The 13,666-nt window shown below is 39.2% G+C and overlaps 1 protein-coding gene across 4 annotated transcripts in view; it reads left to right on the forward strand.

The window, feature by feature from the left end:
• The window catches only part of LOC122548870 (serine/threonine-protein phosphatase 4 regulatory subunit 1-like), an 86,733-nt gene that overhangs the window by 54,678 nt on the left and 18,389 nt on the right, over positions 1 to 13,666 (forward strand). For all 4 annotated transcript variants that reach the window (XM_043687760.1, XM_043687762.1, XM_043687763.1 and 1 more), the window contains exons 12-16: positions 3,254 to 3,432; positions 5,159 to 5,263; positions 6,029 to 6,115; positions 9,770 to 9,955; positions 12,760 to 12,921. In XM_043687760.1, coding sequence (XP_043543695.1) covers positions 3,254 to 3,432; positions 5,159 to 5,263; positions 6,029 to 6,115; positions 9,770 to 9,955; positions 12,760 to 12,921 — 719 coding nt within the window. The remainder of the gene's footprint in view (positions 1 to 3,253; positions 3,433 to 5,158; positions 5,264 to 6,028; positions 6,116 to 9,769; positions 9,956 to 12,759; positions 12,922 to 13,666) is intronic.

The following is a 13,666-nucleotide window of genomic DNA, read 5'->3' on the forward strand; positions in this document are numbered from 1 at the left end:
GATCTGCAGTCTGCAGCTTGGTATGCGTGAGGTCCAGTATGTTTCTCCCTCTTTTTGGTTCCCTCACTACTTGCTGCAGATGGAGTCCTTCAGCAATGTCCTTTATGACCTGACCAGCTCGATCAGTAATGACGTTGCTAAGCCACTCTTGGTGATGGACATTGAAATTCCCCACCCAGAGTACATTTTGGGTGCTCTTGCCACTGTCCGTGCTTTCTCCAAATGTTGCTCCGTACTGTATACAGAAGTACTGAGTCGCTAGCTGAGGGAGGACAGTATGTGGTAACCAGCAGGAGGTTTTCTTGCTAGTGTTTAACCGGAAGCTGCGAGACTTTATGGGGTCTGGAGTCAGTGTTGAGCGCACTCAGGGAAACTCCACCTCGACTATATACCATTGTACTGCCACATCATCTTGGTCACTCCAGCTAGTGGGACAAGACAAATCCAGGAATGGTGATGGTGTTTGGATCATTGTCTGTCAGGTATGATTCCACGAATATGACTATGTTAAGCTGTTTCTTGACGATTCTGAGACACAGTTTTCCCAATTTTGGCACTTAAGTTAGTAAGGAGGACTTTGCAGGGTTGACAGGGCTGTTTCTGCCATTGTCTGTTCTGGTGCTTAAGTCTGTGCCATGTGGTCTGTCCAGTTTCATTCCTTTGTTGAGACTTTGTTGCAATCAATACAACTGAGTGGTTTGCTGGGCATTTCAGAGGGCAGTTGAGTCAGTCACATGATGGTGGATCTGGAGTCACATGTAGGCCAGACCAGGTGAGGCCAATAGATTTCTTTCCCTGAAGGACGTTAGTGAGCCAGCTGGTGGGTTTTTTTTGGACAATGCACTGGTTTTATTATTATCAGTAGATTCTTAATTCTAGATTTTGTTTTGTTTATTGAATACAAATTCCACTATCCGTTGTGGTGGGATTTGAACATGGGACCCCTAAACGTTAGTTGAGTTTCTGGATTAATAGTCAAGTGATGACACCATTGTTAACACCTCCCCTGAATGTGTTTAAAAAAAAATGCTTATGTACTTCCTGTGTATCAAATCAAATTTGGCCAATTGCTACATAATCCGTCTATTCCCAGTAAACCAGTACTATGGGTGAAGGAGTCATCAGCAAGATTATTGATGAGACACAAGATGGGAGCACAATGTAATACTCTCCTTTTGTTTCACTGGGGTAGGTAGAGCAAGTCAAAATTGACACCACTTGAGTCTCCCAAACATTATTTTCACCACCCAGAAGTTTGCATTTGTGCATGATCATTGCCATGTATCATTGTCACATCCTCATTTGGGCACATATTGTTATTCTTTCAATATTGCTGTGCTAAAATCAGCAACATTAACTGCTGTCTTGAATTATTGCAACTCAACCAGAACCTTCTCGGGCAAACTGGAGATGAGCAGCAAATGACAGCATGACTAATTAAATGCACATGCCCTTAGAATAGAAAGGAAACAAGCCAATCTGATGCTTTTGATGGGATATCGCTCAATATTATGCCATATAGTCGCTAAAAGAGTTTTCACAGTTAACAATTTTTTTCTGTTTCAGTACCTTGCCTTTCTGAAATGCTTTTTGAGTAGCTTTTATTTTGCAAAGTGCAATCCAAGTGTTTCATTGAAATATAGAAAGCCAGAGACATAAGCTCACAAACATTTTGAGTGGAAAGTAGTGTTATAAGGTTTCTTGAGAGAACCCTTAACTTCATAGTAGAGAAAGAGGCAGGACTATTTAAGGAGGCAATTGCAGTGAACGACTCCATTGACTGAAGACCATACCATCACATGGTTTAAAAGCATAAGAAATAAAAGCAGGGGTAGGCCATTTGACCCCTCAAACCTGCCCAGCCATTCAACCAGATCATGGCTGACTTGTCTCAGGCTTTGGTTACATTTTTTTATGCCAACTCATCATAGGCCTCAATTACCCAGTATCTCTCAAGTCTATCTCCCTTATCTTTCAAAAACATTTTCATGGATCTGGCTTACACAACTCACCTTGGGGAGAGAGTTACAGATATTTACTACCCTCAACTTGAAGAATTATCCTCATATTTAAGTTTTAATTGACTGCCCCTGAATTTTAACATCTACCCTTTGAAGCCTCCTCCAGAGTCTTGTCATTAAGACCACCCCCATTCTTTTAAATTTTTAATGAATAAAAGTCTAATCTTTTTTAGCTGTTCTTGATAATTCAAACCCTTCATCCCAGGCATCAGCCCTTTCAAACTGTCCCCACTGTCAGTATATCTTTTCGTAATGTGGAGACCAAAACTCTACACAGTACTAGGTGTGGCCTCACCAAAACCATGTATAATTGTAATAAGACTTCCCTATTTTAAGCTCCATACCTGTAAACAATAAAGGCCAAAATTGCATTTGTCACCTTTAATTACTTGCTGCACCTACTTACTAACTTTGTGTTTCATGCACAAGAGCACACAGACCTCTGTGTGCTGCTTTTTGAAGTCTCTCTCCATTTTAAAAAAAGTGTGCCTTTTGATTTGTCCAACTTAACAGTTTCCTATATTAAGTTCAATCTGCTAAGTCTTTTTCCCACTTACTCGACCTATTTCTAAACCCATGCAGATTTATGTCCTCATCACAACATTCCATCTACCTAATTTTGTATCATCCACAAATTTGGGTATGTTACTGTGTCCCTTCATCCAAGTCATTAATACAGATAATAAAGAATTGAGGCTCTTGATCTGATCCTTGTGGCACTCCACTAGTTATATCTTTCCAACTTAAAAAGGTCCATTAGTGTTGAGCTTTGTTTTCTATGTGCTAAACGCTCCTCAATCCATGCCAGTACATTACCGCCAATACCATGAACTTCTATTTTGAGCAGTAGCTGTTTATGTGACACCTTGTCAAATGCCTTCTGGAAATCCAAATACACTACATTTATCAGTTCCCTTTCATCTAATTGGCATGTTATATCCTCAGAAAAAAACTCTAGCAAATTTGTTAACCATGGTTTCCCCTTTTGCAAAACCATGTTGACAGATTCTGCTAAGTTCTTCTAAATGTTCAGCTTTTTTTTTGCTTAATCATGTACTCTAGCATTTTCTCAATGATTGTTACCTAACTGGCCTGTAGTTGTATGTTATTTTTATTTCCCTTCATCCTTGCCTACTGTTCCTGAACCACTGACTTTTCCTTTAGTCTATTATGAATCTTAATGTTACAAAGTTAATGAATGAAAAAGTAATCAGTGTTTTTCTACCCAACAGCACAAGTGGATGTTCTAACTGCTGCTCTCAGAGCTTCTACTCTTGACTTTGAGGAAGGAAGATCTTTGGAGCCAGTGTGTAACCAAACAGAGTCACAAACCGATCCTATGAAAGTTGACCCTGTCAATGTTGGCCAAGACCATGTGCCTTTAACTGCTGAAATTTCAGCCCCTGTTGAGGTAGGATAGCTCATATGTTTCCTCACTGATTGGAAATAATATTTTGGCTAAATAAGTAGTTGACCAAAGCTGAATTGCTCTATGTATGAGGGTGTTTTATGTGGTAAGAAAGAAATAGTAGCAGGTTTAGTTTCTTTTATAAACTAATGTTAAATCTAACTCTTGAGATTGTGCACTAAACAAATTAAGTTAATCACAAGATCAGAACACTTTAATCCCTAACCCATTTTTACTACTAGAAATCCATTTAAATTGTTGACACATGTAAACAATTTCCTGATATTGGTGGTAATAACTGAATGCTGAAAACCTGCCTTAGATTTCACAGCATCTGAAAACAAAGGGTGCAATTCTACATTCAGTTTCTTTGCCAACAGTAGGGGCTGATACTGCTTGCATTTGAATTTTCAACATTGTCGATTCTAGTTTGATAGACCATCCCATATTTAGAACATAGAATGTTACAGCGCAGTACAGGCCCTTTGGCACTCGATGTTGCACTGACCTGTAAACTTAATCTGATGCCCATCTAACCTACACCGTTCCATTATCATCCATATGTATGTTCAACGCCCATTTAAATGTCCTTAGCATTGGCAAGTCTACTACTGTGCAGGCAGGCCATTCCACACCCCTACTACTGAGTAAAGAAACTACCCCTGATATCTGTGTCTCACCCCTCAATTTAAAGCTATGTCCCCTCGTGTTAGCCTTCACTATCTGAGGAAAAATGCTCTCACTGTCCACCCTATCTAATAATTATCTTATACATCTCGATTAAGTCTCCTCTCAACCTTGTTGGCTTGTCTAAATACTGTGTCAGAAAATCCTCCTATGCAAGATGAACCAAAACTGACCCATCTAAACTACTTGAACTATAGTGTTCCCAGTCAATATTTGGCAAGTTAAAGTCACCCATAACAACTACCCTGGGCAAATCATAGAATCCCGACAGCATGAAAGCAGGCCATTCAGCCCATTAAATCCACACTAACCATCCCACCCTCTCACCCTATCCCTTTATTTTTCATGGCTAACTGTGAACATGCTTGACCCTGTAGCTAGGTTAACCAGTTAGCACCATTTTGACTTTTCTACATTTTGTTTAATGCATTTTAGTGTTACATGCAAAGAATTCTAAGAAATGTAACAGCCAGATTTCACCTGTGATGTTGAGTCAACTATCTCTGCATACTCTAGGGCTTGCATATTATTTATTCTGTGATCTAAGTTGTATGTGTCAGTAGAGTGCTGTTTGTATAGAGCACTGCAATTTTAGTTTGGCGTTCTGTCTAATGCTTGGGCTGTTTTCTTCAGAACTTATTCTCTTTGCAGCTTAACAGGATTTGAATATATTAAATGCCTGTTTCATGTATTGGAAATGTGATGCTCATTTTTCTTTTACACTTCAAATAATTGCTAAAAACTGGGGAGTTGGTTGAGTATCTAAGTATATTTTCTTTTAGATCACAATTCAGTACTGTATTGTGATCTAGGCTTGTCAAAATCTCAATTAATTTCCACACTCGTAACTTGGCTTTGCTGACAATTAGACATGTTACATAGTCATTTTTCTTTAATTTGTTTCCTGATTCTACATGTCCCTTTAAAAAATACTTTCGAAGATTGATAGCAATTTGAATGCCTGATTAATCTGAATTTTGCATGTTTAAAAATGATTGACTATTAAAGCCTATTTATCATGCATGTTTCTATCTGTTTGCAGGAAGACTGTGTCAGTGATACAGTGTATAGCACCAATCAAACACTGGATGCATCTCCCTTTTCTGCAATGGTATCAGATGACCGGGTATTCACTTATTTTGAGACGGTGAGATTGTGAAAAAAGCTTTGACGTGCAAAGCTGTTTGAGAAAAGTTTGAAGCAAATTTTCAATGAAGTAGAGGGGTTTTAAGTAAAAGACAAATTGACAGCTTGTGGTCAAATCAAGAGTTATGCTTGGGTTTATTTATCCAAGTAATTTATTGTTCAAATCCAGATATTTGGTTATCATTTCCTCCTCTTAACACCGAATGTAACATCTTGTTAAAGTAAAATTGAAGTGGGAAAGAAAGGTCCTCAGCCATAAGCATTAGTGTGGGCAAGTAATTAATATCTGCAAGTGATTAAATGAGTGTCTACCATGATGCATATATTCCTAATTGTTTATTGGGCGTGAAAATCCAGTAAGCAATTAGGAAGACAAATGGCATAATGGCTTTTATTTCAAAGGGATTAGAGAAAAAGAATCAGGCAGTCTTCGAGTATATACATCTGGCTTTGATGAATCTGCACATGGTTTGATGCATCATAATCAAGGATGCCTTGCCTTAAAAGGTGTGCAACTGAATTCAGTAAATTGATTCCTGGCAAGAAAGGATTGCTGTATAAGTGTTGTTCAGCTTAGTGAGTTGAAGAAATAGGTTAGTGTCTGGTTTTGATGCTGAAATGAAACAAATTAACGCTAAACTATTTGATTTAGTATATTCTGACTTCTATAACAGTTTTCAGTCAACCTTTTCTGTTCATGTGTACAGCATATTGAATTTGACTTTAACTTCAGATCTGTTTCATTCAGTGTTACTTCCACCAACAGAACTTAGAAGGCAGGCTTCAATTTATACAAGACAATTCCTGTCGGAGACCAAACAGTTTTGAAGATGATAAAAAATCTAAAATTCAGGTAAGTAAATGGATCTGGTTAACCGATCTTAACGATAACTCTTATGGAGGTATTAAATCATTCACATTTATTTTATTTATTGAATCCCTGAGTCTGCAGTAAGAGACCCCTGGCTATTGAAAAGAACTCACTCAGCATTTGACGTTTGTAACTTCTTGTCATTTAGATTGTGCTCCATATACATTCCAATTATAGTGTGACCTGAAGAGTCACTATTGCAGCTGACATTGGACTTCATAGATTGTCTTCATGGTAGATTTTATATTGGATTTGGCTAAGTACTCTAGCTCTTGATCGCTACTTCTTATCCTTTATTTAAGTAGCCAAGTTGAAAACTTGTGAAACATTGATGAAACTGATATCTTTATTAGTTCAGTGCATCAAACTGAGTAGAACATAAAAAGATTCTATGCTCATAGCATACCTAAACACTTGCGCGGAGAAAGTGAGGACTGCAGATGCTGAAGATCAGAGTCGAAAGGTGTGGCGCTGGAAAAGCACAGCAGGTCAGGCAGCATCTGAGGAGCAAGAGAATCGTCGTTTCAGGCATAAGCCCCATTCCTGATGAAGGGCTTATGCCTGAACTGTTGATTCCCTTGCTCCTCTGATGCTGAGGCCTGCAGTGCTTTTCCAATGCCACACTTGTCAATTCTAAACACCTTGTGTCTGACGGATGGTTCCTGAGCAGTATGGTTTAAATGTGTTTGATTTAAGACTGCATGTTCCTTATGTTACTAATCTAAAATATGACAATGTTGTGCCTTATGTACTTCATTATCAGTTCTCATCTCCAAACGAAATTGTATTTCTTCATGTCAGTGTGAATGCTAAGTTGCTGAATTTATTGTATAAGACACTAAACTCAATGTTAGTTTGTGTCAGAACTTCCATCAGGAAAAAAATTAGAGTTGATTCGCCTACCATTGCGGCTTATACCTCCTCTCCTTTTTTCCTTCATCTACCTATGTACTGTAATGTTGAGAACCACAAACTTTGCCAATGGATTCTGTTCTATGTGCCACAGAACCAACCACTATCCAAGGTCAGGAATAGTGCTGCCATTAAATCTCCCTGCAAATTATTTTTCAAAGCAGTGTTGTCTTTACCTAACTTAAATAAAACCTCTTATCTAGAAGAGCTAACTGATCATAACAAAATGAAAAGAAACTTGAAGGCCACTCACAAATCTGTCAGAGCAGAAATTTATCTAACATTTCAGTTACTGTGCTTTGCAGTTTGGCTTTGTTTTTGTTAATCTATCTTTTATATGTTCCATAGGGAAATAGTACATTCACATCACAAATCACAATTTGAAATGAGCAGTTCCATTTCTTTCATCAGCAATTTAAAAACAAGATTCTGTCCAGTCTCTGGGTAGGAGCAAAGAATTGTCATGGTATTTATACCTGACAAATACAGTGAAAAGTTTTCTAAGTCACCCCACTGCAGCACCTACAGCAATGACAGAAGTTATAAATCATAATTTAAAAAATTAAATTTAAGACAAAGTTCATCACAGTTTAGTTAACGTCTCCTGGGCTCAGGAAGCCAGTTTAGGAATGATGGACCACCCTGAAGATGCAATTGGGATGAGACCACCATGCCAGGCCACTGGATAAGAGGCCAAAAAACTCAACTGAAGGAGACCATCACTCCTGGACAAGAGGGCCGGAACACACAGACGTTGAAGAAGACTACCACATGGGCATGTGACTACCCTTCTTCAGGCGCCCAGACTTAGCCACGGGCCTGTAGCCTCAGGCTAACCTGCGAGTCTGGGCTGGGTAGTCAGCCCGGGATGTGTAACTCACTCGCCAGGAATTCCTGGGCAAGGGTGGAGCCATGTCCGGCTCATCCTGGCACTGCCTCTGGAGGCTCGGAAGAGACGAAAATGAAAAAAAAAGAGCAAAAGAAAAAGAAGAGAAAGCTGACAGGGCTGGACGAGCCCTAGGCTCAGCCCCTCTACTGTTGGGGAGGACAAAAACACAAAAAAAAAAGAAAAAAAGAGAAGCGATCATATGCACCATGCAAACCTTTGAGGTTAACAGCCATGGAATGGGATACAGTGGTTTGGGGGGGGAGCATGCATCCCATTTGAAATGAGTGTTTCATTATCAATAAAATCTGTGACTCAAAATAGAAATTTCAACTGATCCTTCAAAATGCACACTTCAGTTTCCTGAAGTTGCCATTTTTGTGAATCGCAATGACCCTGAATTTGTTTTGATTTGTCTATTCTGTTGAGTTAATCTCCTGGACTTGGTTTGAATAGTGTTGGGGGTCATTACCCATCAATATCTCATGGAACAAGTGCCTCTTTACAGCTTCCTGCAGATGTGATGAAATCTGGTTGCAGTGCCTCTGTGATCAGATCAACCACTAATACCCACTACCTGACTTCATGTATTAACTTTTGCCAAATATTTGATGTGCTTGGCAAAAAACACTAGCTTTCTACATTCTGACTAACGTGGGAATATTTGGTGTTATATTCATAGAATAGAATCCCTGCAGTGTGGAAAGAGGTCATTCAGCTGATCAGGTCAACAAGAACCCTCCCAAGAGTATCCCAGCCAAACACAGACCTTCACTCTATCCCTGTAATCCCACATTTCCCATGGCTAACCTACTAGCCTGCACATGCCTGGACACGATGGGCAATTTAGTATGGCCAATCTACCTAACCTGCACAACTTTGGACTGTGGGAGGAAACCAGAGCACCCATTGAAATTCCACACAGAGGGAGACCATGCCCAAGGCTAGAATCAAACCTGGTCCTTGGTGCTGTGAGGCAGTAGTGCTAACCACTGAGCCATCGTCTCACCCTAGGTCATGTCATGCTGGGTGTGCTACAGCTGGTTAAACACAGTACTGAAATGCTGTAGTCTGAAAATAGTGCACAGTTTAAATAGTAAATTAAATTTGCTCAACTAGTCACTTAACCCTGCTTGTTCATGTGAATAGTACAATTTTGCATAATTGACCTATTAGAAAAGACTTATTACAATGGATTTCAAGTGTGGATGAAAACACAAATACTTTGTGTTTGTTTCTCTGCAGCACTGCCAAAGTAGGCAGTCATATGTCGTGTTCACCCCTATCCTCGCTCCAAAATTAATTAGGTGAACTTCAGAGGGCAACTGACATTGTTGCTTTGACCTTCCACTCTATTATTTGGGGAAATTATGTTTGTTAAATACACAGTTACTAAACCTGAAATGTGTCTTCTTTCATTCAGTTTGCGAGATGAAGAACATCATTTTTGTAAACATTTTTCCATATTTACGATAAACAGTTCCAATTAAAATGAGTTTAGTGAATACATGGTACTTAATTGAAGTCACTTGGGAAACCTTTTTAACTATTTGTTACACGTAACAATGAAAGGTTTCTTGATATGCTTTTGTACATTGCAAATGCATGAACAATCATGACATAACAATTCACTGAATTACTTGTGCAGGTACAATGGGCAGAATAGTCTCCTTTTTGTGTTGTAATAATTCTATATGTGACAGTGGAAGATTTTGGAGGGTATGAAGAGGCTGAATATGGAAATGAAATATGTAATTGTTGACAGAGCTCTGAACATTGTGCAATAAATTCGTGTTGCAAAATACAGAAGATTTTTAATTTTCTTGTGTCACTTTCAGGATGTCGTTCCTCAAGCATTGCTGGATCAATATCTTTCAATGACTGATCCTTCACGCGCCCAGACTGTTGACACAGAGATAGCTAAGCATTGTGCTTACAGTCTCCCTGGTGTTGCATTCACTTTGGGCAGGCAAAACTGGCACTGTCTGAAAAATACATATGAAATACTGGCCTCTGATATGCAGGTACTGAGTGTAATTATGCATTTTGGAAAATAATTGATTAAATGTGCATAAACTTTCAGAACTGTCTTTATATGGAAAAAAAACCTGTTGAAAATAATTGATTTACCTCTTTTAATGAGCTTAACTGTAACAGCATGACCCACAAGATCTGAGATTATCAACTTTTATGACATTTGACCTCACTGCCTGGGGTCATTTATTTTAAAGCAAACTCTTCAAAGTTGGATATTGAATGAGAGGAAAATTGGTTTTGGATATTATAAACTTCTGAATTGAATTTTATTGTTACTGTTTGAATTTACACATTGTTAGAGCTCTTGCTGATATTTCATTAATTTTCTTTTATCAGTTTTGGTTTTGGACTGAGTAACATCTTGTGTTAAAAGGACCACAAACCAAACATTTCTTCTATTTTCAAGGTTTTAATTTTATTATGGTGTGAATAGAGGTTGAAAGGCTGGTTTGGTTCAGGTGTCTGTCTCTGTGACTCCATTTTAGGGGGAGGTAATGTCTTTGTGGTATGTCATTAGAGTGATCCAGAGAATCAGATAAAATTCTGGAGGTTAGGGTTTAAATCCCATCATGGCAGATGGTGGAGTTTGACTTTCGTTAAAATCTGGAATTACAGATCTTAATGATGGCCCTGAAACCACGTGTTGTACAAAAAAAAAATCTGGTTCACAAATATGGTTTGGGGAAGGAAAATTGCTGCCTTTACCTGACCTGCCATGCTTGCTAGTCTGTGGGAGGTGGTGAGGGAACCAGCGGAAGGGAAGAACATTTTTTGACCTCATCTGCCTGTCATAAATTCATCTCGCCATGACAGTATCTGTTAGAATGACCACCTCAATCCTCATTGTGACCGAGCCATGTCTTGATATTAAAAATACTTTACATTGTGAAGTGAGGTAGTATCACTGTGCTGAACGGAATAGACTTGGAACAGATCTTGTAACTCAAGACTGGGTATCTGTGAGGTGCTGTGGGCTATTTACAGCAGCAAAATTACACTCCCTGATAATTGGAGTCATACCTGGCACAAAAGATTTGTGTGGTTGTTTAATGTCAGTCACTTCAGTTCCTGGAGCGCTGCATGAGTTGCTCTAGGTAGTATCTGAGGCCTGACTGTCTTTAGCTGTTTGATCAATGGCCTTCCCTCCACAATAAGGTAAGTAGTGGGGCCGTATGCTGCTGATCAGCACCATTCACAATTTCTCAATTATTGAAGCAATCCACTCCAAATGCAGCAAGACCTGGGTGATATACAGGTTTGGGCTGACAAGTGACCAGTAATATTTGTGTTATATAAATGCCAGACAATGGCTATTTCTAACAAGCGACACTCTACTCATTGCCACTTCACATTTAGTTGCGTTATCATCAACAAATCCCCTACTATCAACATCCTGGGCATTACCATTGACCAGAAACTGAACTGGACTAGCTATATAAATACTGTGGCTACCAGAGCAGTTAGAAGTTGGGAATCCTGTTGTGAGTAACTTACTACTTGACTCTGCAAAGCCTGTCCACAATTGGTAAGGCACAAGTGATATGGCATACTCCCCACTTGCCTGGATGAGTGCTGCTCCAACAATACTCTAGAAGCTGACAGCATCAAAGACAAAGCAAGTGACTTAATTGACAAGCCTCCATTTCCTCCCTCCATAGACTGTCAGCAGTTGCATTATGTAAGATGCACTACAGAAATTCACCAAAGCTGCTTAGACAGCACCTTCCAAACCCACAACTAATACCATCAGGAGGGTAAAGGACAACAGAGTTATGGGAATACCACCACCTCAAGTTCCCCTCCAAGCTATTTATCACCCTCCAAGCCATTTACTATCCTGATTTGTAAATATGTTTTTGTTCCTTCAGTGTCACTTGGTCAAAACTCCTGGAACTCCCTCCCTTGTGGAGTTGTGGGTCAACCTCCAGCAAATGGACTGCAGCAGTTTAAGCAAGCAGCTCACCGCCACCTTCTCAATAGCATTGGAAAATGGACAAATAATGCTGGCTTAGCCAGTGGCACCTACATGCCATAATTAAACTTTTTTAAATCTTCTCTGAAATATCGCTGAGCTGCTATTGTCTGTCTTTGATGCATCCCCTTTGTTTATGAAGGTTAAGTTTTTTTTTTAATTAGTATAACTCCATGCGTTAGTCACACCATTTAAAATCATGAAAATCATCTTTAACTGAGTTCCTTCAAGTTTGAAAAAATATGCTACAGGTAAAGGGGAATCAGTGGATGTGCTCTACTTTCGTTTCCATAAGGCATTTGATGAGGTATCAAAGCAAAGAATATAAAAGCTCCTTGTGTAGGTAGTAGCAGTGACATGGGTAGATGCTTTACTAGCTGATAAGATGGAAAGTAGAATGCACAAATGAGTATTTTCTGGATGGCAAGATGTAAACAAGTGGTGTATCAGTACTGGTGCCTCAGACCTAAATATTTATTTAATCATTATGGAATGTGGTTGTCGATGCTTGGCCAGCATTTATTGTCCGTCACTTAATGCCATTGGGTTCCAAAGATAGATTATTTTGGACGTGAAACATTTATTTTGCTTCTCTCTCCAGAGATGCTGCTAAACCAGCTGGGTTGTCTAGAATGTCAGAATCTGAAATACCTTGCTTTTGTTGCCAAAGAGAGCCTTGTGTTGAGGAATAGTCTCCTCATTTGTAATTCAGTTCTGCACCATTTGAGAGATTTCTTCAGTGAGTTAAAATGCAGAGTTCAACATTTAGTACATTGTTCTGATGGATTTGTTCGAAATGTTTGCTTTACTTTATTTCAGTGGAAGGTTCGAAGGACTCTTGCATTCTCCATTCATGAGCTGGCAGTCATTCTTGGAGACCAGCTGACAGCAGCAGATCTAGTTCCAGTTTTTAATGGATTTTTAAAGGATCTTGATGAAGTACGGATAGGAGTCCTCAAACACTTGTATGACTTCTTGAAGGTAATTTTCAAATTAGAGTAACTACCATCTGTTACATCACAACATCTACAAAGTGACAGAGTGGTGTAAGCTTTTAGCAGGGACTTCAATTCAAATGCAGCCTTAAAGGATCAGACGGAAGTCATCTTTATGTTTATCGTTATCCTTCCTGAAAGCTTGCAGTAGTGTTGTCATTGTAGATACTGCGCCACAGTACAAAACTGATCATAGTTTGATATGAAATGGATAATATCACTCGAAGCTGTAGGAGAAATTAATTGAATTTAAACAGCAGTAGATGCTTAATAAATGCTATTTGCAGCTTTGATCTACTGAATTGGTGATTTTGACCTATGGTGGCAACAAGTACAACAAAATCCATCTGTTGAAAGCAAAGGCAGTCAACTACAGTTGGCACTACGGATTGCTGTCTAGCTAGTCCTGTTTGTATTGTACAGATGTGAACAATAACTGGTGACATAATAATGTTGTCAACCATGAAGGCATAAGGGTACAATGTGGAAGAAGCTGGAAATGTTAAAATGCAGAATCGTTTTCTGTCTGATTAGATTAGATTCCCTACTGTGTGGGAACAGGCCCTTCAGCCTAACAAGTTCATACCGAACCTCCGAAGTGTTACCCACCCAGACCCATTTCCCTCTGACTAATGCACCTAACATTATGGGCAATTTAGGACGGCCAATTCACCTGACCTGCACATCTTTGGACTGTGGAGGAAAACCGAAGCACCCAGAGGAAACTCATG

The sequence above is a fragment of the Chiloscyllium plagiosum genome, chromosome 4, assembly GCF_004010195.1.
Source record: "Chiloscyllium plagiosum isolate BGI_BamShark_2017 chromosome 4, ASM401019v2, whole genome shotgun sequence".
NCBI lineage: Eukaryota > Metazoa > Chordata > Chondrichthyes > Orectolobiformes > Hemiscylliidae > Chiloscyllium > Chiloscyllium plagiosum.